At 37.0% G+C, this 27,191-nt stretch overlaps 1 protein-coding gene across 1 annotated transcript in view; it reads right to left on the reverse strand.

Annotated features, from left to right (window-relative positions):
- inppl1a (inositol polyphosphate phosphatase-like 1a) overlaps positions 1–27,191 on the reverse strand; it is a 51,098-nt gene that overhangs the window by 14,709 nt on the left and 9,198 nt on the right. Inside the window, exons 2-9 of the mRNA XM_062068206.1 lie at positions 16,632–16,695; positions 15,931–16,078; positions 15,757–15,838; positions 8,373–8,519; positions 8,107–8,197; positions 7,439–7,528; positions 2,341–2,439; positions 28–178 (exon numbers count right to left, since the gene is read on the reverse strand). Of these exons, the coding sequence (XP_061924190.1) occupies positions 28–178; positions 2,341–2,439; positions 7,439–7,528; positions 8,107–8,197; positions 8,373–8,519; positions 15,757–15,838; positions 15,931–16,078; positions 16,632–16,695 (872 nt within the window). The remainder of the gene's footprint in view (positions 1–27; positions 179–2,340; positions 2,440–7,438; positions 7,529–8,106; positions 8,198–8,372; positions 8,520–15,756; positions 15,839–15,930; positions 16,079–16,631; positions 16,696–27,191) is intronic.

Raw genomic sequence — 27,191 nt, forward strand, 5'->3', positions numbered from 1 at the left:
ATGAGTGTGTGTGTGTGTGTGTCTTACTTTTGTCATGTGTGAATGTTGTCCAGTCTTCCTGGCTGTCCTTCACCTTCTTCATCACTACTAGTCTGCCTCCCTCCACGTCTACTGACAGAGTGTACTTCTGACTCTTCCCTATCTTGGTCAGCTCTGCCAGATAGACGTCCAGTTTGACCTGCCAACGAGAGCAAAAAAACTAAACATGACCTTGCTCACAAAAGCACCCTTTCAGGAACTTATGATGACCAGGAATTTTCTTTACCAGGGTAAAATAATTTCTGTCAATCCGTGTGGCTAACCTTTTTAACACACTTTAATGTTCAGGGTAATATATTTAAATCAAGCTTGTGATGTCCCTATCTAATATTAATATTGGTCATCATGAAGATAGATACAAAGTTTCCAAGGCGGAAAAAAGTATCCAGTAACAAAGGTGTCCGCATCATTCAACTTATTGTGTCATGGGCTAAACCTAAGGAATTATTGTGACCACTAGGTGTCACCAAAACAATTACCACGCCACTTTAATTTAAAGACCACCTAAGTCCATTCCAGATGTTTAATAAGAAATAGGTTAGTATTTTTCATACCTACCATTATTCTCTGTTTGAAAAATGTTACTTGATCAAGCCTTTTCTAACATTCCACACTACAAAATAATAAACGCACGTATGATGCCTGCTGGTAGCGTATCAGTATATTATCGGTGTGTTTGCTTTCGCAAATCTTAAGGTTCCAATTTTGGCTTTGTATTAAAAGTGAACAAGTTGTAGCGGGACACCGCTAGCATTTTTACATGAACAGACAATATGACTCCTTATATTTACTACAGAGAAAATAAGTAAAACAGAAAGCAAAAAATATCCATATTATAAAAAGACAATAACAAAACGATATACACACATACCAGTAATAGCCTTTTTAGCTAAATTCTGAATCGAATTAAGAATGTTTCCCGAACTCCAATACAGTTCAATGAATGTGGAGTGAGGTTGCAAATAGGAAATATAATTGTAATTCAAATTCAAGTTGAACGGAAGTAGAATTTAAATTCCATGAAGTTCAAATTGGTAATTTTAGTGTACTACAGAACCTGTTTTACATATTTCATAGAAGCATAATTACTATAAATTGTAAGAACACATTATATTTTAATAATTTTTATCGACAATTAATAAAAGCATCTTCTATGAAACAGAACAATTTTCAAATGTCAAATTATAGAAAATGTTAGAAAAATACTTGATTTACCACAATGCTATACTTTATCTAAATATTAAAAATTATTATTTTACAGTGTTTGTAAAGGATTTCTAGTACCTAAGCCAAAACTTTCGTTAAACGTAACAAATAATCCTTTTACTTGGCTATAAGAAATGTATCTGAATTGTAATTAATTTAATTCCACTTTCTATAATTCCGATTAGACATGTAGGGTGGCGCCAATGCCAATTAATTGAATTGAAATTAAAAAAAGGTTACAGCCTGGTGTCTCCAAAGTAATATAGTAGTATACTTTTGCGCTCTACACTGTTAAAAAGATATACATTTACTAAGAAAACACAAGAAGTATAGCAAACGATCACATAAAATTACAGTAGTTTAGGTTGACAGTTCACAATATTGTGTTCTGTTCAATATGTTTTACACTCTTACCTCCTCAAATAAAACAATTCTTAATGTAACATAAGCATGTTCCATGCGACACAAGGCAAAAACTGAATCTGTTGCTGTCCCAGACGGTGACTCAGATGCCACATGCTGACCCCTCTTGTGATAAAAATACCTCTAATCCTGTGCAAACAGGAAGCCGCTGAAAAGAGATCACCACAGAGAATGCAAACTTGGCCGAAGGCTAATAATTCAAATGTGGTATCTCGTCTACTTCCTATGTCTTGCCGCCTTTCTCACCTGACACTACCGACATTCATGTCAAGCTGTTCACTCAAACAAAAATGTGCAAAATGACTGATTACTTTCAGGACAGAAACTAATATACTTTTGCTTACTTTTTGTGCTACCAGAAGTGATAATACCATTAGCTGTGACAAATCAAAAGACACAGCTACAGGGAACACATTACAGACATCCCTTTAGTCTCACATGACTCATCTGGGAAACACTTCCTAATGCGTGATGAGCAATCACTAAACACAAGAGTTCAAGTAAAGTTTGCAACAACACTAAACAGCAAAATCTTATGATTTTTAGGGTCAGCAGCAGAGATCAGCTGAACCTTCATGCTAAAACAATCACAGTGGAATGATATGTTATGCTCTTAGATGATAATGATATTTTCTTGAACTGTCAAAAGGAGGAAGTGCAACAAATTAGTACCTCAAAGGCCTGCACTGGGATGGCTTTGCTGTGACGCATAGAGAGCGGAGCAGGGGCGCACGGAGAGGACAAACTCATGTCCTGAAGAGCTTTCAGAGCCTACAGAAAGAGTGTGCAAAAACGAGTTATAGCAGACAAATCACAGGCACACTTTCTTTGCATTGTTCTGGGGTACAATGTTGGAGTCAACAAGGAAACAGTTAGCCATTTCCTGGATGTGACCTAACAGCGGCAGAGAAGGTGGAGAATCACTTGAGTTAAGACATGTTGCTTGCTTGATTCCACCATGCTCGTTTCCCTCCCTGCCAGAGAGGGCCCTTTACATATAAAGGTCAACATAAAGGTTTAGGCCACAGTAAGGCAAAGATTGCAAATTATACTCCAAAAAAAATAAATAAATCAAAGAAATGACAGCATGCTCTCCTTTTGTGGTTTGGTGGTTTTAACAAATTACCAAAAATTCTAACAGACATCTTATCCCTCATCCCTTTTGGTTAGGTTAATGATAATACTATCCTCAGGTGTCAACTGAGAGTGAATGAGAGTTAATAAGAACTGTAATGATTGCGAGACAAATTCTTAACTCTGAGTCACTGAAGTAGTGTATGTGGCTCAGGTTTTTAAAAAATGGTTTTGCACAACGAGTTTCTTTCCCAGTGTTTCCCATACATTAATTTGATTGTAACCGTCCGCGACAATAAAGTTGGACCGTTTTGTATGCCGTTTGCCGCAAGTTTTAGTTCATCGTAACTCCACTTCTTAACGCAGCGAACACACATTTGTTTTGCCAGATAATAAATAAGAGTGATCAGAGTGGCCAACTTACCAACTAGTCACTATATTTAGCGAGTATACAGACCTCTATATACTAAGGGTGTAATAACGGTAAGCATTGGCATTTAGATATTTTGGTACAAAGCCTTCTGTTTGATACATTGGCTTATGGAATTCCTGTACAATACGCATTAAAAGTGAAAGACAGGGAATTGCTTAATAGGCCATGCATTTACTCTGTAATCAAATACAATTGATCACAAAAAAAGACATGCGGGGCACCTCTACAAGCCTGGTGAGAGGTGTGAAAGTGTGCAGAGCAACTCCACAAGCATGCACCTTGTTCAGTCGGGAGTCACGACTAGCAATAGTGCTAAGAAAACACAGAAGACCGGAGACGATCTTCTGCCTTTGGTTAAAACTTTGGCTTCCTGGTAAAATATACTGTGAGAACTAGGGGTGCCCAAAGGTGGTGAGGGGGCCATTGGGTTTTTAATGGTCCTGTGGCACATTGTAGAAACTAAATGTACAAAACAACAATAAAGGGGGAAAAAAAGACAACATTTGAAATGTTGATTTTAACAACTAATAACACAAATATCTACATTCAAAAGATTTAAATATGCATAAGCCTTGCATGGCCAAACTATGCAAATTAGACAACAGTGACATCTAGACCACCACTATCTCTGTAAACCATAACCACAAATAAATTGCAGTAATGATGCAAAAACAACGGATAATCCCCTTATTTTTTTTTTTACAAATAATTCCATTTTATAATTTCACAGAAACATACAGAAAGTTAGATTGGGAACAAACATGTGTTTTTAAGTGTAATATGTGTTTAAGGATTTATGCTCACAATACAGTGGAACCTGGATTTACGAATGTCTCCATTTGCGACTTTTTCGGCCTACGAACCTTTTAACCAAGCCAAATTTGTCTGTGTGTGTGTGTGAACAATGTCTCGGCATACGAACAAATCATTCATTTATTCATTCATTTTGTGTGTCGCTGGAAGCCCTATGGGGGCTGCCATTTTGATGACCACTTCCTGTACACACGAGCATGGCCACTTTGAAGAGGTGGGGCCCCTACGTCACATCCTGTTTACATATTTGCGAGGAGTACAGATTGGCTCGCAAATATGGAAGCCACAATTGCAACTATTGTAAAAAAAAGGATGTTTATATGGTTGCTGACTTTGCCAAAGGGGTTAAATATCTTCGCAAGGACAAAGAGAAAGTGCAAGTCCAAGTCGAAAAACTGTTACTCTTGTGGATAAATGAGAAGCAGCTAGCATGTACTAGCATTTCTGAGGCTATCATTTGTGAAATGGCTCGCCATTTATATGGCGATTTGATGTCTAAAAGTGACCATGCTGGGACCAGCATGGAAGAACAATTTAAGATGAGCCGTGGGTGGTTGGAAAAGTTTAAAAAGAGGATCGGCATTCACTGTGCTGTGCGGCATGGTGAGGCTGCTGGCTCCGACACAGCTGCAGCAGAGGAGTTTATCAAGCACTTCAAGGATGTTATCGGCGAAGAGTGCTTTTACTGCAGCAAGTTTTTAACTGTGATTAGACCGAGCTTTTTTTGGGAAAAAGATCCCTAGGCGGACATATAATACAGCTGAGGAAAAGGCACAACCGGGACACAAGCCAATGAAGGATCGCCGTTTAAAACTCCACAACTCCCAGACTAGTCAAACAAATGCCAGAAATATTCCCCGACACAAGGACACATAGTAAAAAAGATATTCCTTAGTTTTTTATTGTGCAACATGAGGCCTTTTTTCACCACAGGAACTTATTCAGGAACTTCCCTTCTTACCCGGGTAATTAAAGTTCCCCTGTGTTTCCACCAAAAACTACCCAAGTAGATTTAGTTTTTCATGAACCTTTTGGAGTTCCTCCACCTGGGTGGGACTTTTCCAAGTGACCAGGAACCTTTTCGGGGACGGGCTGTGGTGTTGAACGGTAATTGATTGAACACAGTTGGGGGCGTTAATAAAACATATTTTTCAAGCACACGACCGCCGTTGGAATATACGTGGCAAATTGTTTATTTGTTATTTCTTTTGTATTTCTATTACAACAAGCTTGACAATGGAGAGAAAGAAAAACGAAACGAGCTTTCGTGATGCACAAACTTTTGTGGGGATTCTTTGTGCTGAAAAACACGAATCAGTGGAACTTTTTTGGAGTGTTTTTACTGAGCCGTAGTCTTCAAACTATATGCAGTTTATTGTTTATTAGTTCGCACAAAATTCTTTTCGTTACGCAAATCTACGAGAAGTGGACGGACTCTTTAAAACGTATTCACGGAGGAATAGGAAGCCGGACTCGAAGCGGCGACCTCAGCTGCTTACTACTCTGACTTCATTGGATAAATGTGGGGGGGAAAAGGAGGCAGCCCACGAGTGTAATGAAATCAAATATTAACTATTTAGTTTATCACATGTTGTAAAGGTAGCCAGTGACACTCCATTTGTGTAGTTATCAGCCTCATCCCGAGTGAACTGAATACTAATGCTAACCAGCTGAGGCTAAAGCCGATGTGTTTGTGTTGTTGACATTTATTATTTATATATTGTTATTTACAGCTGAAAATAGACCATAAGGAACCGTTCGCCTGACCTCATCATTTACAGAGAGGACGACATTCTGACTGTTGGACATTGCAGAAAAAAGCATGATTTTTATTAACAATTTGGTACACTTTATTTTTTAAATCATATTGTTTTGTATATGATTGCTTTGTATTTCAATTACTTACTTTTTAGTGAAAGAACGGTGACCTAATATTGTCTGTTTATACATGGTATCAGTATAGAAACACAGTAAACCACTCCTCCATACGTCATCAGCCTGATTTGTATAAACTACCCGGAACTGTGAAATGCAGTACAGAAATATAGTAAAGCACTCCTTCATACGTCATCCGCCTGATTTGTAAAAAACACCCAGAACTGTGAAATGCGGTTGAAACAGAAACAACACACTTCAACAGGAACCTATGGATCTAGACACCAGAGGTTCCAGGAACCAAAAGTTGTGGTGGAAAAGGGCCTATGGTTGGAAATGCTTGGAGAGCACCAAAGGCGAAGAGACTTTTGTGTGTATGTGCACACACTGACAATTAAGCTGGCTGTTCTTGTGTTGTTTGGATAAAAAATACACTGTTGAGTCATTGACCCTTTGTTATGTTGGTTTGATATATGTACAGTATACATACACAGTATATAGGGTTTCCCACACATTCATTTATTTGTGGCGGCCCGCCACAAAAGAATTACGTCCGCCACAAATAAAAAAATAAAAATAAAATAAAATAAAAAAAAATTAAAAAAAATATATATACTTTTCAGGCAAATCATATAGTTGATGTAGATGCCCATATCGGCTGTTCAGATTTACTTTACAAAAGAGAAGTGTAGGATACTTCTCTTGTTGCCTTATTTGTATTTGACTTTATTAAATGTATTTATATTAGAAACACAACATGTGTATATAACAAAGGGTGCAAAGTCTGCAGGCAGTAGGAAACACAAGGTTAAGTGTAGGGAGTAAAACTGATGGCAGTCTAAAGTTCAAGATTTTTGGAGCTCTTTGTTCAGTGGATCAGATGATTGATGAAGCTCTGTGTCTATCTACCACCACTACTGTTTTCTGTTTATTTGTTACTGACTGTGGCAGGACACCTCTGACTCTGTTTCACTTTATGTTGCTGGTAAACAATATGGTTGTAATAGTAGGCTAAAGTTAAATTATTTAGTATGTACTGATTAAAGGGGCAGAGCTTTGAGACATTTTAGCTTTTATATTTTATAAGATATATTTTTTGTAAGGACTAATTAATAAATATATTTCAGTGAATAACTTATTGTTCAAATCTGTATATAAATATGTACATAAAGTGTTGTAATTATATTGTAAAATGGATGGATGGATGGACGTTTAAAACAAAGCTGTTATTATTAATTAGTAAGTATAAATTTTTTGAGCCTTTTTAGAGAAAATCAAATCATTGTAGTAAATTATGCAAATTACTCAATGATGTCATGGTGACCACGCCCAGAGCCACGCCCCCACCGCCACAGGTATCTTGGCAGTTTATGGGAAACACTGGTATAGTATGTTAAAAGTGTGCTTTTTTTCAATAAAATTTTGATTTTTCTCGAATCTAGTACAAATTATTCATGTTTTAATTATTTATTATGAGGAACTGCTTCACTATACAAAGTTTTCAGTTTGCCAACCATGGTCAAATACCAGTTACGTTCGTGAATCGAGGTTCCACTGTACACTAAATGTGTATACCTTCTTCTCGATGGAAGACAGCAGGTCTTTGAGAATAGCAAGCTTGGTCACAAGGTTCTCCAACTCCTGGTCTCCACCCTGATTCACTGACTGACAGACACAGAAGCCAACATGTGAATGTGCATTCGTTGCTGTGGGGAGAAATCAGACCTCCATTTACAAGAACAATGAGCCAACCTCGCGGCCGAAAGGAAATAAAAGATAAGAATGCGGCCATGAAACCCCTGATTGTATAAATCAGGAACTATTGAACTGGCGGCCCTGGGGCCAAATCCGGCCTGGGAATGACACCAGACCGACCCGTGAGTTCAGTTAAAAACGTGGGAGAGACTAACATTTGACTAGCTATTTTCCAGTAGGTCCTTAAAAATAGCAGAGCGCTCAATTTGTTTTGTAACAATCTAGACAAAAATCAAATGTCCACTGCAGAAAACACTGGCTGTCAGAAATATACAAAACTCTGGTACAAATCCTGCGTGGCTGGCATGGATGACAAAGAGAGACCTATCGCAGAGGGTTTCTCTGGGGTACATTCTTTTAATGACAGTATGCATGTTGTTTGACTAAGTATATCCTCCTAGGGGGAAAGGGCCTCATGACACTCACTGACAGAAAAGTTATCTCTGTGAACATGTAGAGTAGATATAAAAACAGAGGTTTGGATGTACCTGCTGGATCATCTTTGACACCATGAAGGCACTTTGCTGATCGAACACTTTTGACAGGATCTCGAGACCAGACAGGACCTTATCCACTTCCCTTTTCATGAGACAAAGAGGTGAAAGCTCAATTGTGCCAAAGCTCATGTAGTACAACTATTTGCACTAGCAGTGACATACAAATACAACATCCATACCTACAGATTAAACTGAATTCTCCAAAAAATATCTGCATTTTTTTGGAGCACGAATGTGTGACTGAGTATCCATCTCACCCATTGAGTCGCTTGCACGATGACACAAGTGTCTTGTTAAGGTGAGGTAGCGAGCAGGCTCCCTGTTTGACGGCCTCAAGGTCCAAAGCATAGCTGCCCTTCAGATACTCATGGGAGATGGTGCTCAGGCCATTTGCTGTTGGGGTACTAAAACACATGTGAAAAAAGATTTTCAAACATCTATCCATACGGTTTCTATTCCGCACATTCCTCATTAGGCTCACAAGAGGCGGTCTACACAATAAAACAGTCAACAGTTAATGGCAGAATTTTTGTAGACAAATTGACAATTTAGAGTTTCCAATTAGCCGAAATAGCATGTGTGAGGAAGCCGGCGGAACACAAAAACATGCAAGCACACGGAAAACATGCAAATTCCACACAGAGATGTTCAAATAAAGATTTGTGAACTTGGGGTGCACGATATATATTGGACAGATTATCGGGCCGATATGAGTAATTATGACATCATACTAGGCTTGTCCCGGTACCAAAATGTATTTCAAAACTTTTCAAAATAAAGGGTACCACAATAAAAAACATTTTTGTCTTCATTTTAAGAAAAAATCTTACACTACGTTAAACATTTGGTTCTTATTGCACTCAAAGAACAATTTTTGAAGATTAAAATACAAATTAAAGGGCATGAAACACATCGGGCTTTTTTTGTTGCACTCAAAGAACAATTTACAATTGTAAGTATTACATATAGCTTGCCATAAACTACAATTAGGTTAGAATAGAATGCTTCATTGACATTATGCTTTATAATTTAAAGTTGCCATTTTTGGTCTATGCTTTAAAGAAAAATACAATTATTCGTAAATACTAAAAACAATAATATGGCTGAAAGTACAAAGATAAGACATGTAGCAGGTAAAATACACATAGTTAAAGATAAAAACACAAATTGTAGCAATTTTCAGTCATTTCACTTGGATTAGTTTGCGCCATGTGGGCGGTTTTGACTTCACTAATATTTAGCATTAAGCCAAACAGCTGTGTGCACAACAGGGGAGTTAGTTATCCTTAGTGCCTGTTAATCCGACTGCTTGTTATTTAAATATTTAGCTAAGTTTGAAGCAAAGATGGTAATACTTTAATTATGGCACTTTTGGCAAGGCAGGTTTTTAAAGCAGAGCTTGCAGCGTGCCACTTCCGTGTTTAAAGTGTCCCTTGATGGTTAGTTTTGAAGCCTAAATACATACATACATACATCAAATGAATTGGAAATCTCATGTAAAAAATATACAACATAAAGTAGCAAGAATCACGTCAATAATGAATAAAGCAAAACATGTTCTCGACCAAAAATCACTTCCTATTCTTTACTGCTCGCTAGTGTTACCATATCTGAGTTATTGTGCAGAAATATGGGGCAACAACTACAAATGTGTGCTTCATTCACTAACGATGTTACAAAAAAGATCAATTAGAATAATACATAATATTGGATACATATTTATTTATTAAATCACAATTATTGAAATTCAACAATTTGGTGCATTTGCAAACAGCTAAAATGATGTATAAAGCAAACTATAACCTGCTACCCAAGAATGTACAACAATTCTTCTCATCAAGAGGAGAAATATAACCTTAGAGGAACATTTAATATAAAACATTTGTATGCACGTACAACACTTAAAACCTTTAGCATAACTGCATGTGGAATTAAATTATGGAATTAATCAACCAAAAAATCAAACAAAGCACCAATATGATTCAGTTTAAGAGACTGTATAAATTCTAAGTGTTCACCAAGTACACAGAACAAGAATTATGATGAACATCTTGAACCCTTTTTTTTTTTATTGAGACAAAGATTATTTATGTCTTTAATATTAGTTTGCTTACTATGGCATATTAATTATTTATTATTTAATTGTTCACTGTTCTGTTACAGAGAACAAGGAAACTGGATAAAATTGCTATGGTATGAAAAGGGGTATGATTAAATAAGCTCCGTTTCTTCCTACTCCTTTTCGGACGTGCTGTAATGAAACAACTGGAAATGTGAAATGCATTACATTGTATTGTATGCATGTTCGAAATAAACTGAAACTGAACTGAACTGTAGTGAACATTTATAACAATATGCAATATGTACAATATTTACCGTATTTTGGTCATTTTAAGCATTACCGGGACTTATTTCCTGTGCGCGTTTATTTCAGTGCACATAGCAATGTACTCCCTACTTATGGCAACAAAAGCGTGTGTTTGCTTATTATGTCAGACCTCGTAATAGATGGTTATTTTTGTACAAATTAGGATTTAAACGTATCTTTTTGAACTTGAATATCCAGTGAGCGAAGTACTGGTTATAGAAGCGGAGTCCGGATGACGAGAGAAAATAACAGATGACATTTTCGGTCTTCAGAAACAGCTTGAAAGAAAATTATTGCGCATCCCTAGTTTGGACCATATTTCTTAACAGTGAGGCAGACATGCTTACCAGTATTACATCGTGCCACCCTGGCTCAAACATGTACAAATACACAATATTCACCAAAGCATTGAAACAGTTTGCCAACGTGGAGAATGTTTTTTTTTTTTAAACTAAAACATGTTCTCTTCTGCAATTACTTTTTGCAGGATTTTGCTATGCGTCTATGTGTATTCACCCAAGAGAGGTCCAAATCTTCTACTTGCAACTCATCCAACCATGTATTGGAATTCTCTTCATTAATTTATCCTTGTCAATGATCATTTTCTTGTGTGCGCTTTTCAAACCATCGTTACCCATCACTGCAGAGTTGCATAATATTTGAGTGCTGCAGCAGCGCTGTCAGGACCTTTATATACACTACCTCTCAACGAGAGAGCAGACCTATAGCGTGACTACCCACACACCAACAAACAAAAAGACATGCTTTAGAAAAGGGCACCACAGAAAGGAATGTCGCCTCTTTATGTAGTTCTAGAAACATTTAGCACATTCTATCCACTCGGTCACCAACTAGCGAAGGGTCAACAAGATCCAACAATTTTTCATCAATGAGGAACCGGTTTTAAATCAGTTTACATTTTTACAAACCCCTGATTGGTTTAATTGCACATTACCTAAATTATGTTTATTTGCAGAGTACTGGCTATGCTACTTTACAGAAGGTGGGCGACACTGCCCCACCAGACACAAAAATTCACCGAAGAATATGTAGCAAAAAGCATCTCACGGAGGAGATAATTTAAAAAGAACAACAGCTTCTCATTGCCAGGTCGGTGGACCAAAATAAGAAAGGGTAACCATGATGTTATGTGTGAGTTAGCTTTTGGCTAAACCCAAGAAAGCCAATGGAGGATTGTAAAAGGAGGCACCATTGACACTTTTATTCAGAAATTATAAAAACAATTACATTAAAAGTAGTTGCAAATATAACTTCATCCAACAGCTATGACAATAAGGATTTTTTTGTTTTTCCTAACATTTTTACTACTGAAGGAGAGGATGACAGGCGATGACCGAATGGTGCATTTATGACCTCAGCTCTCTCATTGACAAGTTGCCATAACAACATATGGACCGCAGGGTATATTGGATGCGCACTCTAAGTTTATTGCCCTGCGCAGCAATGAAAAAGCTGGGAACAAGAACTATTGAGATCTTTAAAGATAGCAGAAGTTGTCTTTCTCGTTTCCTGCGCTGTAAATGTCAAAAGCTTTTTTGAAAACAATCAAATGCAACTAAAGGAATTGTCTGAGTGACATCTTGCTGCTGTGTGAGATAAGAGTCAGAGTAGTTACCTATTGTTCAGTACTTTACCTCATGGCTGCAGGCAGTCATTGCTAATTAGCTAATTATATGAAAAAAAACTCACTCCTGTTACTTTCAGTACTGTTACTCAATGAGTCATCCTCTGCTTCAGAAGAAAAATTAAATAACATTGCCTGAGATGGACCAATACACATTCCGACTAGTTCAATGTGTGTATTGTCAGATTTAGAGTTGAGAAAAGACAAGTTTGTTTTGAAAACGTTAACAGGTAAAGGCCCTACTACAGAAACACCAAAGAAGCCCAGTATTCTAGGAAATGTACAGTATTTTCTTCAGTTGTGTCTAGGGTTGTTAAAAGTATTGATACTTTGATACCAAGTCGATACAAACACGCAAATAAATCGTTACCTGCTTTTTTCAGTATTGTCAGTGCCGAATACTGCATAAAAAATTTTCTCGCCTGAGTCATCGCCTGCTGACTTTAAAAAAATGTTTATGTATCCCATATATTTATTTATTGTGGAAGCCTGTCACAAATGCAGATTTGGCTCCTCTGGTTTGCCCTCGCTCATAAACAAATAATAATGGAAGTTTGTCAGTGAAGCATTACACGAGGTAGGCCTGGGTTGATAACAAATTTTGCTACGATGAAATAGGACGATATGTTGACCCACAATTTATTGCTGATACACGATATAATGGTCAACAATACAACCACTGTTGTAATGATAATACATAATAATAATGCAAGTATACCCTTTTAAATGCACTAAACATGTATTTCTGGTATATTTTAACATTGTAATTGAAATTTAACTTTTAAATACCAAGTTAAATACAAAAATAATAATAATGGAAATAAAATATACTCTGTCTGTTACGGTTATCATTATCGCGGTATTGTCGAATGTGCTCAAAAAGTACTCTATTTATATAGCACTTTTGAAACACAGGTAAGTGGCAAACACAAAGTGCTGTACAAAAAATAATGAAAAACAAAAACAAATCTTTTAACCTAGTTGTATTTTTTTTTAATAACCAAAAAAAAATACACAGACACTATACTTTCTTGGCGGAGGAAACGGCTCTGGCTTCATAAGCGCCATGTTTTTTGTTTGTTTTTTAGTAATATTTATTTCATCCTCCTCCATTTTAATTTGTAAACGGTTAAGAATTATTTTTTTATAAATGCAATTTGTGTGATCACTTGGCTTCACTTTCGGTTTTTGTGACGTCACGCGAGTTTACATCCTGTTGACCGTTCTGACTTTACCGTCTGTTCCAACGCGACACTGTCGAGTATATATCAATCACTTCGTGCAGACAGCCCAGCCTTTATGTTTAATATGAATACTGTATCTTAGTTGTTTAGACGCAATGAGTTCATACAAGTTTAGATTTTGGTGCTATCGAGTTCATGTTCATTTATCATTTGATTATTTGACTTATCGAATATCTGCCCAGGTCTAACTTGAGGTGTGGTGTAGCTCAGCTTCAAAACACACCTCAAACTTTGCAGAAATGAGACGTGATGCACTTTAGCCACTTTGTTGCTACATCCAACGAGCAGAGGTACATAACAAAAGTGAAAGAGGTGTATCTTGTGTCATGTATTTATTCTGTAGTCAAACTCATGCAGTCTTGAAAATATTCACTGCGTGAGTGAGAGCAGAGATCTGCCACCACAAGCCCAGGAAGTGTGCATTACTAGAGCGTGCAGGATACCCCCAGAAGCGTGCAACCCAACCTTTATCACTCCCATAAGTGCCAAGGCGACACAGCTTCGACTGAGAGACACTCTACTGTCGCTTGGTAACACTTTGAACACCACTGCTTTGCTTATTTCACCACGGGCCGCTGGCACATTGTAAAAAAACAGCAAAAATGGAACGATAGAGCAAAAAGGCATAAGAATGAGAAAAGGCTACAGTCCTGATACTAATAACAAAATAAATAAAAAATTTGACACGCAAAGATTTGTCTTTAAATTTATGTTTCAGCCTTAAATTAGCCTATTTCGTTACAAATTACAGGATGACGTCACACTAATACTATAGTGAAAGAATATAAAAAAATATTGTTTGTTTTATATATTTGAAGGTGCCACTGCTGTCCTTTGAGTATGTATAATAGTTGACTATTGTTGTTATTTATAATCATATTTATTAGCACAGTATTATTTGTTTTTACATACTGTGAGGCTGGAGGCCACTGTTGTTCTTTTTTGAATGTATAGTTACCTCTTGGCAGCTGATACTGCAATTTGAATTCCGTGTAAAAAGATGTTGAAGCACGGTGATTTTAAACAGTTGACACGTTGGAACATGTTCAATAAAAGTACATAAGATCTTTTTTTGTAATCATGGTATCAAAAATAGGTATCGAGAATCCTGGGAATAAGCGGTAGAAAATGGATGGATGGATGGTATAGACTATTGAAATTCTGGTATAGTGACAATCATAATCGCTTCACATTAGGACAGCTGCTTTTAAAGCTTATTTCATTGGTTACCCAAGTAGCTTTGAAGGGAAGCTGCACTTTTTCTGTAATTTTGCCTGTCATTCACAATCCTTATGGAGACAAGCACACGTGTCTTTATTTTTTTATGCACTCTAACTAGTAAATACATGCACGCAAAAGTCCGCTTACAAGGCTTAAACAGCTTAAAAAAACATCCAAACACTTCCATCAACGTTTTATATACACGCTATAAATATATTTGTAATGTACTAACAGGCACATTCATAATAACGTAATATTTACGTATTTTGCTCATTTTAAGCATACAGCTGCGTTTTTCTTTTTTCAAACGCATCACTTTTTCCTACAGCAACATCACAGATTACTCCTCACGGCAGACATGAGCCAACAAACACAGTTAAATGTCACTTACTATACAATGTCTGTTGTCACTGGGATGCCGACTGTTAGGACGTTGATTTATTCCCGTTTAGATGAAGAATGACTCCTAATCCTCGCCATTTCCGGGCCTAAATTGGCTGTCAAAGTGAACCAACTTCTCAGTTTATGTCCACATTATTTCACTATCCAGGTGAGACGCATGATTTATTTTTTTATAATCTAGAATAAACGTTCTTGCGCTCTGAGGCGAGAAATTAGGTTCACCAGCTTGTGCTATCAATACAGCAGCAGAAGGAAGTGACCTCTCTGTGACAAAGCGTTGCTAAAAATAGTTCCTTAACGTTAGCGCTTATAATATCAATATCGCTAATACTTGGTTAATATTCAGGTCACGAAAATTAAATGGAGTATTTTTGGCGCTTTTTGAATGGTTACTAATTGGGTTTTATGGTCAGAACAGATGTTTTTTGAATGGTTATTAATTGGGTTTTATGGTGGGAATAGACGCATTCACGTCATGGCTCTCTTTGGCTCCATTGTGAGCAGACTTATTTACAAGTCAGACTGCATTAAAAAGACATATGTGTTATATTCTCTCATAAAGATTGTGAATTATAGGCAAAATTCCCCCCAAAATTGCAGTTCCCCTTTAAAAAGGGATGTGGCTGTCCTTTTTTTAAATCACATTTAATAAGTGTGTGTGGGGAGGTGATTATAGGTGACTTGGGTGAGCGAGAGGAAAACGTTTTGTTATTCAAATGTCAGATTTATAACCCAATTAAAGTCCTGAATAAACATTGTACCTGTCAGCAGGCACGTCAGATCCAGGGGGAGTAGAATTGGATGCTGATCGTGGGGGGAGGGGTGGCTTCTCATCCTCTCCATCTACCAGTCATGAAGGGGAAGTTTTAACCATAGGGCTACACACAGACTACCCCACACAAACCACTGCTGAGCTCTTGTGTTTAAAGAGGTACCTGAGTAGTCGCGGTCATCAAGGATGGCGGTTTCCTCTCGGTCCACTGCAAAAAGCAGGGTGGTCACCAGGCCCTGGCTGGGTTGTAGGTACAACGACACAAGCTCTGGTAACGTTTTAAACCGCTTCGGCTGCACGCCCTGTGACGTCTGGGAGGAAGACAGGATATGTCAACAGACATTATTTTAATACAGCACGAATGGAACCACCTCTTGCTACAAATAGCCCAGTCATTGTCAGACGGGTCAAATAAGTCAGCAATTCATGCTGCCTAAGAAAATATCATCAGCGGTCTAAAAAAAACTCATATCAGGAAGAAGTGTTTTGCATAGACAGACTCCAGCACAGAGTGCCAAATCTCTAGGCTTACAGAAAACAAAGTAAATGCTAGACGTTTTGGCTGAAGCAATGTGGGAGAGGGCCATGGAGGCGTGTGTGTGAGGGACATGTGTGTGGCATGTGGCGACGGTGTGGACTGCACAGCTGTTGAACACGACACACAAAGACACTGCTGTGTCGAATGCATGTGTATGTGTGTGCGCGCGTGTGTGTGTGTGTGTGTGTGTGTGTGTGTGTGTGTTGATATGAGAGCTCAGAGCCAAGCAAAGCATCTCTGCATACCAGCTGCTACTGAAGCCTTTTTTGCCTGAGTACACATACAGTATGAGCGTGAAAGTATAACTGCGTGTGTGTCTTCCCTACCTGCACAGCCAAAAATCCTTCTTCATCTGGTAGTATCCTGTAAGTGTGGACATGCTTTTGAAACCTGCACATATGAGAAGAGAAAACACAATTGAAAGCAAACAATCATAAAGAATAGGAAAATATAACATTTTCAAACATATTATTCACTTGTACTTGACCTCAGCTGGTAGGGGCGCATGTATTCTACAATGGGGGAGGGGGGAGTGTGGACAAGTTGAACCTGTTGCTGTCTATAAACCAGTGAGCGGTCTTCATCCTTACATTGACATGATACAGAGGACCAATAATATGCCTATAAACAGCTACTGTCAATTATCAAACAAACAGAAGTCAGTGGGAAAAAAGTGTTACTCTCATTGTCATATGCACCCTAAATATTTGAACTGCATTTCTGGTTGCAACGTTTTTTTAAACCGATGTTAATCAATGTTGCAACATTGGAATTGCACAGCCATGGCTATATGCCTGCAGCTACGCACTGGACGTCAATGGCTTTCATGCCTGTACTTCATGTCTGCTCGGTGGACCGAACACAATATAGTCAATTTGACAAGCAGGCCCTGTGGTCTATGTCAACTCTGTGTGTGCGTGGGTGTAGGTGTCATAGGTGTGTATCTGCTTACGAGTGTGTGTGAGTGATAAATGCTTTGCATAGTCTGTCACTCTAAGTAGAGCTTCTGCTAGCTCAATGTACCTATTTACAGTGTTTGTGTGTATAGACAAGGATAGAAGGATGACTCTGTTAAGTATTCATCCTGCCATGACCAGTCAGCTGTTTTTTCCGGTCTTTCCAGGTCAGTGTTTACAGTACATCAAATCAAACAACACACACTTATATTTTTTAGAAACATAAAGGTGCTGTAAGTCACTGGCTCAACTTCTTTTTTGTAATTCAACCAAAAATTATAAGAACACCATAACCAAGTGGCATCTTCTCATTATTGGTTTAAAAGAACAGCTTGAACAAAAAAACACAACATTACCAATTAAATTCAATATAACTTGGCATTCGCTCCAAAAAGGATGACTGGCATTCATGGCTGTCACTCACGGCTGTCTCGGACAAACATACACGTAAACAAAAGCAGCCCCAGAGAACTGACAAACAATTTGCAGTCATGTGATTGTTGCGATATCAGTGGCAGCTAAGGATTAGGGTTGTATCGATAAAAGGTATATTATTGATAACCGTGGTAAAACTCTCGATCGAAAAACCTTGATTGATAACTGCACTTGAATAGACTTGCGCAAGCTCGCTTAAATGCTAACATGAAAACAGGAGACATTAACGTTTTTCCCCATTAAGTAAAGTCATACCTAATCTAAACTTGTACAAACACATTGCTGTTTGAACAACTAAGATAGTCAATGGTGCACATTGAACCTACAGGCTTTTAGCACCGATTGATTGTTATAGTGTATACTCAGAGGAAGGTGTTTTAGAGTGCCTTCAAGGACCGCTGAACAGAGTAGGAGGCCTCAGCGCCCGCCAGAAATAATACATAATAATACTGGGTTTTATTTGTAATGCACTTTTCATTTCAATCTTAAAGAGCAACACTACAAACTAACAATAAAAGCTTAGCCATTAAAACAAATAAAATACTAAAACTACAACACTATCGGTGAAGAAACACAAAACATGATAAACAGAGGGGTTTTCCAAATAATTTTGGTACATTTAAAAAAAAAAAAAATACTTGGTCAAAATATTCCAGAGTGTTTATAAGTACTTTTTGAACACATTCTGCAATGCCGGGATAATAATGTTTGATGTTTGAAGAGAAAATTGTACATTTCTTTTACAAAGCACAGTTTTTTCCGTGAGCGCAGGGTGGTAGCAACTAGCAAACGAGGTGTTTGTTTGTCGTGGCGTCATGTCCTTATCCAGCGTTGTCCCATCCACACTATGATGACAGCAAGAACTTAAAATATGGTTATTGTCGCATCCATGTCAATTGCACCACCCCCCTTCAGATGGTCTTGAGTGTGTTGATTGTGTGCAGGGGAATATGTTACATTATATATTAATATATCACTTATAATACAGGGGGCGGCGTGGCGAAGTTGGTAGAGTGGCCGGGCCAGCAATCGGAGGGTTGCTGGTTACTGGGGTTCAATCCCCACCTTCTACCATCCTAGTCACGTCCGTTGTGTCCTTGGGCAAGACACTTCACCCTTGCTCCTGATGGCTGCTGGTTAGCGCCTTGCATGGCAGCTCCCGCCATCAGTGTGTGAATGTGTGTGTGAATGGGTGAATGTGGAAATACTGTCAAAGCGCTTTGAGTACCTTGAAGGTAGAAAAGCGCTATACAAGTATAACCCATTTATCATTTATCATTTACAAACCTGAGCTGTTGATGCAACACGATCAGAATGTTACTCTTCAATTAAAAAAAAGTCTAAAAACCTATGAGAAATAAGAATAAGGCTCCACTTCTCTCTTCAGTAAATGCAGTTTTTGTTTGATTACAATCATTTTAATAGTTTTTTGCTGAATTTGCGGATTTGTCCAAACAGTCAGTAGACATTAGAAGTGAGGCACAGATACGGCCGAGGTTGTGTAATCCTTCACGTAGTTAAGCTGCGAGTAGACAACATAACTCATGCAAATGTAGTAAAAAAAAATAAAAATTAAAAATTAAAAAAAGTTTGTTCTTTACCAACTACTGACATCGCCACACATTATATTAACATTCTCGGTGACACAAGAAGGAATTCCCCCCAAATTGTTGTTTGCCATGCCACAAAACATGCCAAGTGATTGACAGGTGGAAAATTGCAGAAAAACTGGTGATTCCAAGTGTGGTTGAATATGACAACACAGATCATTAATGCACCAGTGGCAGTACATGTCTTAGGTGGCAGTTATTACTGTGCTGAGTATGTTTTCATCTTCCTGTTGGCAGCTGACACAATTTCTCTGCCGGAGTAAATACTATTGTTTCAAGGGGGAAGGGAAAGAAAAATAGATAGACAACTTTACGGACAGACAAGACCCAAGGCTACACTGTGTGTGTGTGTGTGTGTGTGTGTGTGTGTGTGTGTGTGTGTGTGTGTGTGTGTGTGTGTGTGTGTGTGTGTGTGTGTGTGTGTGTGTGTGTGTGTGTGTGTGTGTGTGCAGGGGCAACACCATCTTAAAAATACTGTAAAAATACGGTAACGTAATCTATAGAATGTGCAAGAGCAAAAGGACTGAAACATTAGTACATACAATCCTATCAAGTTATTTGTTGCACTGTACAAAACTAATGGTGCAGACAGTTTTCGCCACCAGACCACAAAAACACAGACGTGTAGGTCTGAGATGCAACATGTGTAGACATGCTACAAAGACACGGAGGAAGAACTTTCTGACGGGAAAAGTAAAGGAAAACATTTCCATTTTTGTTGTAGTAAAAAAAATGTATTAAATGCATCTCAGCACCTTTTAGTATGAGCTTCTTTTCCGTAAATTTGACCACCTAAATTCATATCTCTTGTAGGGAACTTTATTCAATCATAATTCATCACTTAGTAAAGTGCCGGTTGAAAACTTGAAGAAGATATAATCAAAAATACAATTTAGCTGGCAATGTCAGTACAGTTTTGACTTTAAATGCTCATGGACATTTTTGTTTTAGGGGTTATTCGGCCAAAAATGTGCCTGTGAATATTATCATTCATTCAGGTAATTTTATTTTTAGAGAATCGAATTGCTCACAATTTGAGATCCTAACAGTCCTGTTGCGATAGATTCAATGCCCTAAGAATCTAATAATGCGACACAAAAAAAAAAGATATTGTTTCTACAGCCAGTTGCACAGTGTCTCATGGTTAGCATGTTGGCAGCACAGTTAGGAGATCAAGGATTCGAATATCCTTTTGGGCATCTCTATGCGGCGTTTGCGCGTTCTCCCTGTTAGGTTTGAGGGTTAGGGTCTGAGATTCTAAAAACATGCATGTTAAGTTGTTAGCTTAAATGTGCCCAGCAATTAGCTGGCAACCAGTCCAGAGTGTACCCGTCTCTTGCCCCAAGTCATCCAATTTTTTAGTTTTCCCGTGACTCGAATGAGGAAGAAGGTTATAAAAATATGTGGATTTTCTACAGCCAGTAATTTTATGAAACTCAATTTGGCTGCGATAAAATAAACAAAAACGTGTAACTTTACTGACCTACAATCACCCTAATATCTCCAAAGCATCTTGAAATAAACTCCGCATTTCTGAAGAGATCAGCTCACTTCTAGTTTTGAATATAATGGAAGGTCGGATGACCCTCAAGTTTTATAATCAGTAATCCATCCAAATTTTGAGGAAGAGTATGTCCCTAAATCGCAGAAAACGATGGGGTTTGAACCACTGTTTGAATAGTGTCAACTAAAGTCAGAAACCTCAGGTGAGTGAGAGCATCAAACGGTTATCTTTGGTTGTGTTTTTCTTTTGACAATGAGTGAAGAAAAATAAATAATTTACATCCAAAGTTACGTGATTTAAGATGACGCATTGTTGTGTATGTTTTTTTTTTCTTTTCTTTAAAGGATTAAGAAGGTAGCAGCTTAAACCCGGAACACATGGGGTTTCCACACTCGCCAAAAAGAGGAGAAATATAACCTTAAAGAAAAAGCTAATTTAAAACATTTGTATGCAAGTACAACACAAGACATTTATTATATCATTAGGTGGAATTACATGGTGTAATGGATTAAGTAAAGAAGTCAAACAATGTACTAATATGATTCAGTTTAAGATACTGTTCAAACTAAAGTGTTTACAAAGAATAAGAATCCTGAGAAACATTTTAAACTTTAATGATAAATGAGATAATGCTATTCATCTCATTGTGTGATTTTCAACTTATTTAACTATTTATTGAGAACTTTATTATTTGCAAATTGTGTTAAAAGGGAATACATGTTTTAGTAATTGCTATGAAATGAAAAGAGGTAGGATTAAATAGACTCTTCTTTTTGAACATGTTGTAATGGGAAACTGAAAAAATTTGATGTACTATATTGTAATTGTAAGCATGTTCAGAATAAACTAAAACCATAAATAAACCATGAACCATGTCTATAAAAAATTATATTTGCAAAAACAGATACTGAATCTCTAGTTTTATCCAACTCTGGATTACAGTGGTACCTTGGAATAAAGGGTTTGTTTAGTTCTGTGACACCCCGTACCTCGAAAAACAGGTATTGCAAAACAGCAATTAAAACAAAGTTAAGTACTACGGTTATGTCGATCTTTAGCTATAACCTATAGCTAGCGAGTAAGACCGCATGTTATGGTGGGATCTTTAGGGGTTTATTGTGACATTCACTATGCCAACGAGTGGTCGGGAGGTTGACATCCCTAATTTTTGCTTGCAACTTAAAGTGTAACAATTAGCCGAGAGACAGCTCGTATCGCAAAAATCCTGTAAACTGGGGCACTTATTACTTGAAATATCATTGTATCACTTTCAATGTGCAATAAAGAAATATAGTTCAAAAATAAATATTTGTATGTTGTAACTTGAAATTATCACCTATGGCAGAAACAGTTTTTCCAAATTGCGTTTGTGTCGCTTCACTAAATGATTCATCCCTTCTCCACTCAGACTCTTGAACTCTTAAATTTTTTATAAGGTTTTCTTTTTATTCTTTCCTTTATTTTGTAATTCTTAAAGCAATGTGGTTTGTAGGTTATCTCTACTTATACAGTTCAGTATGTTATCACAAGCTTTTGTATTATTCATTCTAAACTCCAAGTTGTCTGATGTGTGTTGTATTGACTATTTATTGTGGGCCATGTAGGCTGTTCAAAATGAGTTGCCCGTTGAAGGATTAATAAAGTAGTTTGAATTGAATTAAGATGACCTTAGAGGTTTTACTGGACAGAGGTGTCATCAAGGGTGCTAATGTACTCCTACGATGGAATCAACGTCATCCTGGAGACTACCCAAATATAAAAAAGCCACTAGATCACAAACTGTAGAAGTGAGGTCAGGGTTTCCTTTACTTGTAATTGATTGTGGTGCACCACCATGGCTAAATAAAAGCCGCCACACCTTAAAAACGTGGGTGTTTTACGTAAAAAAATTTTAATTAATATATTACATACACATATATATTCATACGTGTATATATATATATATATATATATATATATATATATATATATATATATATATATATATATATATATATATATATATTAGGGCTGCAACTAACGATTAATTTGATAATCGATTAATCTGTTGATTATTACTTCGATTAATCGATTAATAATCGGATAAAAGAGACAAACTACATTTCTATCCTTTCCAGTATTTTATTGGAAAAAAACAGCATACTGGCATCATACTTATTTTGATTATTGTTTCTCAGCTATTTGTACATGTTGAGGTCAGGGTTTCCTTTACTTGTAATTGATTGTGGTGCACCACCATGGCTAAATAAAAGCCGCCACACCTTAAAAACGTGGGTGTTTTACGTAAAAAAAATGTAATTAATATATTACATACACATATACAGTACATTCATACGTGTATGTATGTATTGTGTGTGTGTGTGTGTATATATATATATATATTTATATATATATATATATATATACACATATATATATATATTAGGGCGGCAACTAACAATTAATTTGATAATTGATTCATCTGTTGATTATTACTTCGATTAATCGATTAATAATCGGATAAAAGAGACAAACTACATTTCTATCCTTTCCAGTATTTTATTGGAAAAAAACAGCATACTGGCACCATACTTATTTTGATTATTGTTTCTCGGCTATTTGTACATGTTGCAGTTTATAAATAAAGGTTTATAAAAAATAAAAATACATTAAAAAAAAAAAATTACAAAAACAATAATAATTGCCTCTGCGCATGCGCATAGCATAGATCCAACGAATCGATGACTAAATTAATCGCCAACTATTTTTATAATCGATTTTAATCGATTAGTTGTTGCAGCCCTAATATATATATACTGTATATATAAAATTCGGCCAGCAAAAAAAAGACTTGGATCACAGAAACAACACTGCTGAAACAGGATGTTTTGTTCACGCAATTGTCTGGAGCGGAGGCAGCATGTCTGCGACGTGGACGTACTTTAATATATCCGAGATATACCCGTAGACAGCGATCAACAAAATGTGCAATGTTCAAATATTAACAGGAGAGTGGCTCTCTTTTAAGGAGAGAAAGTGCAGCTCGACCAGCAGCGTTCAGCAAGTGAGACGTCAGTGAGTGTTTTGGGACAGTAGAGGCTCGCTGCAGCTCTCACGGTTAGTGGCAGACACAGAGCAACAGAAATAAAGACTCTCCAAACATGAGTAGAGTCTCCAATAGCACCAGAAAAAGATGATCTATTTTTTTGCTAGTCATTTTTAATAACGAAGAATCACTAAAAGGATTGGAGAAGTCTCTAAAAACTTGGAAAATTCTCAACAGCCTGTGTTACATTGTACAATAAGCAGCAACAATTAAAAAAATACAGTAAAACGATAAATATAATAAGAAAAAATATATGATAATACCACAGATTCGTTTTTGAATGTACATAACTTTTTTTTTTTTAGCTTTTTATAAAAGTATACTGTAAACTTTGGACTATAAGACTTTTTTCTTCACTTTGAACCCTGCGGCTTATAAGACGGTGCAGATAACTTATGGATTTTTCTCCGGTGACAGCCATAATAAAAAGTAAAAAAAACAAACAAACAAGCAAATACAATATGAATGTGCTTTATTGTTTGTGCTATTCAGTGTCCTTTCATTACTGGTAGTGCTTCTTTTTTTTTCAGCCGGAGTGCTGTTCAGTCTTCTAGCCGTCCATAGCGGTTTTACTCTGATGGATTCTTCATCAATCACTCCAAGCAACGTTTGTAAGTTTACAATATAACAAACACTTACTTACTAAACTGTCCCATGTGTGAAGTATGTAGGAGTGTTTTCATTCATATTTGTACGTGCTATCGTAATGTAATGATTCTAGCGTCGTTGATATGCTAACCCGTTTACGAGTGTCTGTGTTAGTTTTAGTAATTTACAACGGCATTCTTTTTGTATTGTTTCAGTTTCACAAATTCCTCTGTAAACTCACCAAGACGTCACCGTGTAGTTATTGTGTTATTGTGTTTAGCTGATTGGAGTGCGAGTGGGTTCATGACGATGACTTCTGTTCTGTTTGATCAGCCATTTTACTGGCGTTTTACAGACCCCATTTAGAAACACTTAGGGTATGTAAATTAACATTTACAAAATCTTTCTGTGTAAATAACTCATTTCGCAACGTATATATCTGCGGCTTATAGTCTGGTGCGGCTAATATATAAAAAATATAAATTTTCCCCAAATTTTTAACGTGTGGCTAACAGTGTTGGGACTAACGCGTTACAAAGTAACACGTTACTGTAACGCCGTTAGTTTCGGCGGTAACTAGTAATCTAACGCGTTATTTTTTATATTCAGTAACTCAGTTACCGTTACTACATGATGCGTTACTGCGTTATTTTACTTTACTTTTTATGTAGTATTGGCTTGAAACAGAAGATCTGAGTGTGTTTTGTGGCAGCGCTGCGGTGTCGTTCTTCTGAATCTCTTGTGTCACACAGAGGAGCCGCGCTGTGTGTGTGTCTGAGTGCGGGAAGAAGAGGGAGGGGAGGGGTGCGCCCAGCAGCATTTGTGAGGGAGGGGTGGAGACAGAGAGAGCGAGAGAGTTGTTAACACGCATGCGTCGCCAGGCTCAGCTTTTTACCGATAGATTTATCAGATTTAATTTTTTATTATCTATAGCAGGGGTGTCAAAAGTGTGCCCCGGAGGCCATTTGCAGCCCACAGCTAATGTTTTAAAGGCCCACAGCACATTCTAAAAATACTATTAAAATAAACAAAAACATAACAAAAGTGAAATAAAAAAGCTTAAAGGTGAAATGTAATTTAGAAAACGTTGCAATGTTGACTAATAAAACAAAGCTGTTTTTTTTTCTTTCAAACTCATTGCTCAAAACATAATATTGAATCAAAATCAATGTTATTATGAATTATAGTACACACACTCTGTCAATTCTCTTATATACTCTTTATTTCTAGACTTCTAGAGTGTTTGATTATCACATCGCTCTAAATGTATAAAAAATAAAATTCACAAACATAAAGAGGGATCCTAGTAGGCCAGGCCAATATTTCCTTATCTCTAAACTAACACTGGGGAAATGTGTAGAGTGTTCTGGGCTTCAGACATGATTTTATTTCAGAATTCATTGAGAGAAAAAACGCCTGGTTAGGCTTTGGTATGTAAAAATAAAGTTAAAGTACATATTTCGTTTACAGCTATGTTGTTATTATGCTGTTTGTTACTTATGTATGTTATGTTGCAGCTATTTAAAATAGTTTTGTCAATTTGTTCTGGCCTGAAATAAGTTGGCCCTTTGAAACATATCTTTGTCTTTGTGTGTTGTATGTAGACCACATTGCTTAGCAGAGTTCAGTGATGCAAATGCATGTCAAGTTGATCAACACATTGTATTATTCCCCAGTGCAATAACAGTACTGAAATGAAGGCTAAAAGGGCATTAATGGGAGCTTTAAAAAAAAGAAGTAACTAAATAGTTACTTTTCACAGTAACGCATTACTTTTTGGTGTAAGTAACTGAGTTAGTAACTGAGTTACTTTTGAAATAAAGTAACTAGTAACTGTAACTAGTTACTGGTTTTCAGTAACTAACCCAACACTGGTGGCTAATATACCGGAAAACATGGTTTATGCATAATCTCCCTATTCTGCAAATTCTATGATGATATCGTCTTGACCCCACCCAGGACACGCTCCCCACCCCGCCACAGGTATATTGGAAATACGTGGGAAACCCTGGAAGTATTCAACCCATTCAACCGATTGAAGGGAACATGATAAAGGATGACTCATATAGGACTTGGCCCACTGTTTCCTGTACCAACAGCAGTCACACTGAACTCTGCTCTAATATGTCTCTGAGTGAAGATTGTACTTGCTTACATCCTGCATTGACATTATCGGTCTCATGTGATATTCTGATGCTTTCAAATTTTTCCTACAATTTAATATCAATTTTAGAATAATTATTCATCAAATGTATGCGGTCTAGAATTTACAAGTCACATCTGATTGAAGCTATAACCAGTAAAAAGACAGTTTGTGTTTAGATGCAGAATCAACATTACATTAGTGATGTAAAGATTAACCTACTAATCCATGTATCAATTTAGGATAGATTCCTAAAATCCAACTAGATTGATTGGCCTCATCAAGTTGTCCCTAGCAGTGAATGTATAGATCTATACACAATGGATTGCAAGGTCCATAATCCATTTTAATATCATTATAATATAATTTGTGTAGTGTAAATAAGCCCGTTCATATGACTAAAAACTCTGGTCTAATAGTAATATTACTTAATCTAGATGTGATGTCACCGCTTTGGTAGCATTGGCAAGAATGACAACAAAATAAAGCATGGCACATGAGGAAGTGGAGCAATGAGCTAGAGATTCTTAAGCCACATTTGCGGCCCATTGAGAGGAAACACTTA

Source organism: Entelurus aequoreus, linkage group LG13 (assembly GCF_033978785.1).
Source record: "Entelurus aequoreus isolate RoL-2023_Sb linkage group LG13, RoL_Eaeq_v1.1, whole genome shotgun sequence".
Lineage (NCBI taxonomy): Eukaryota > Metazoa > Chordata > Actinopteri > Syngnathiformes > Syngnathidae > Entelurus > Entelurus aequoreus.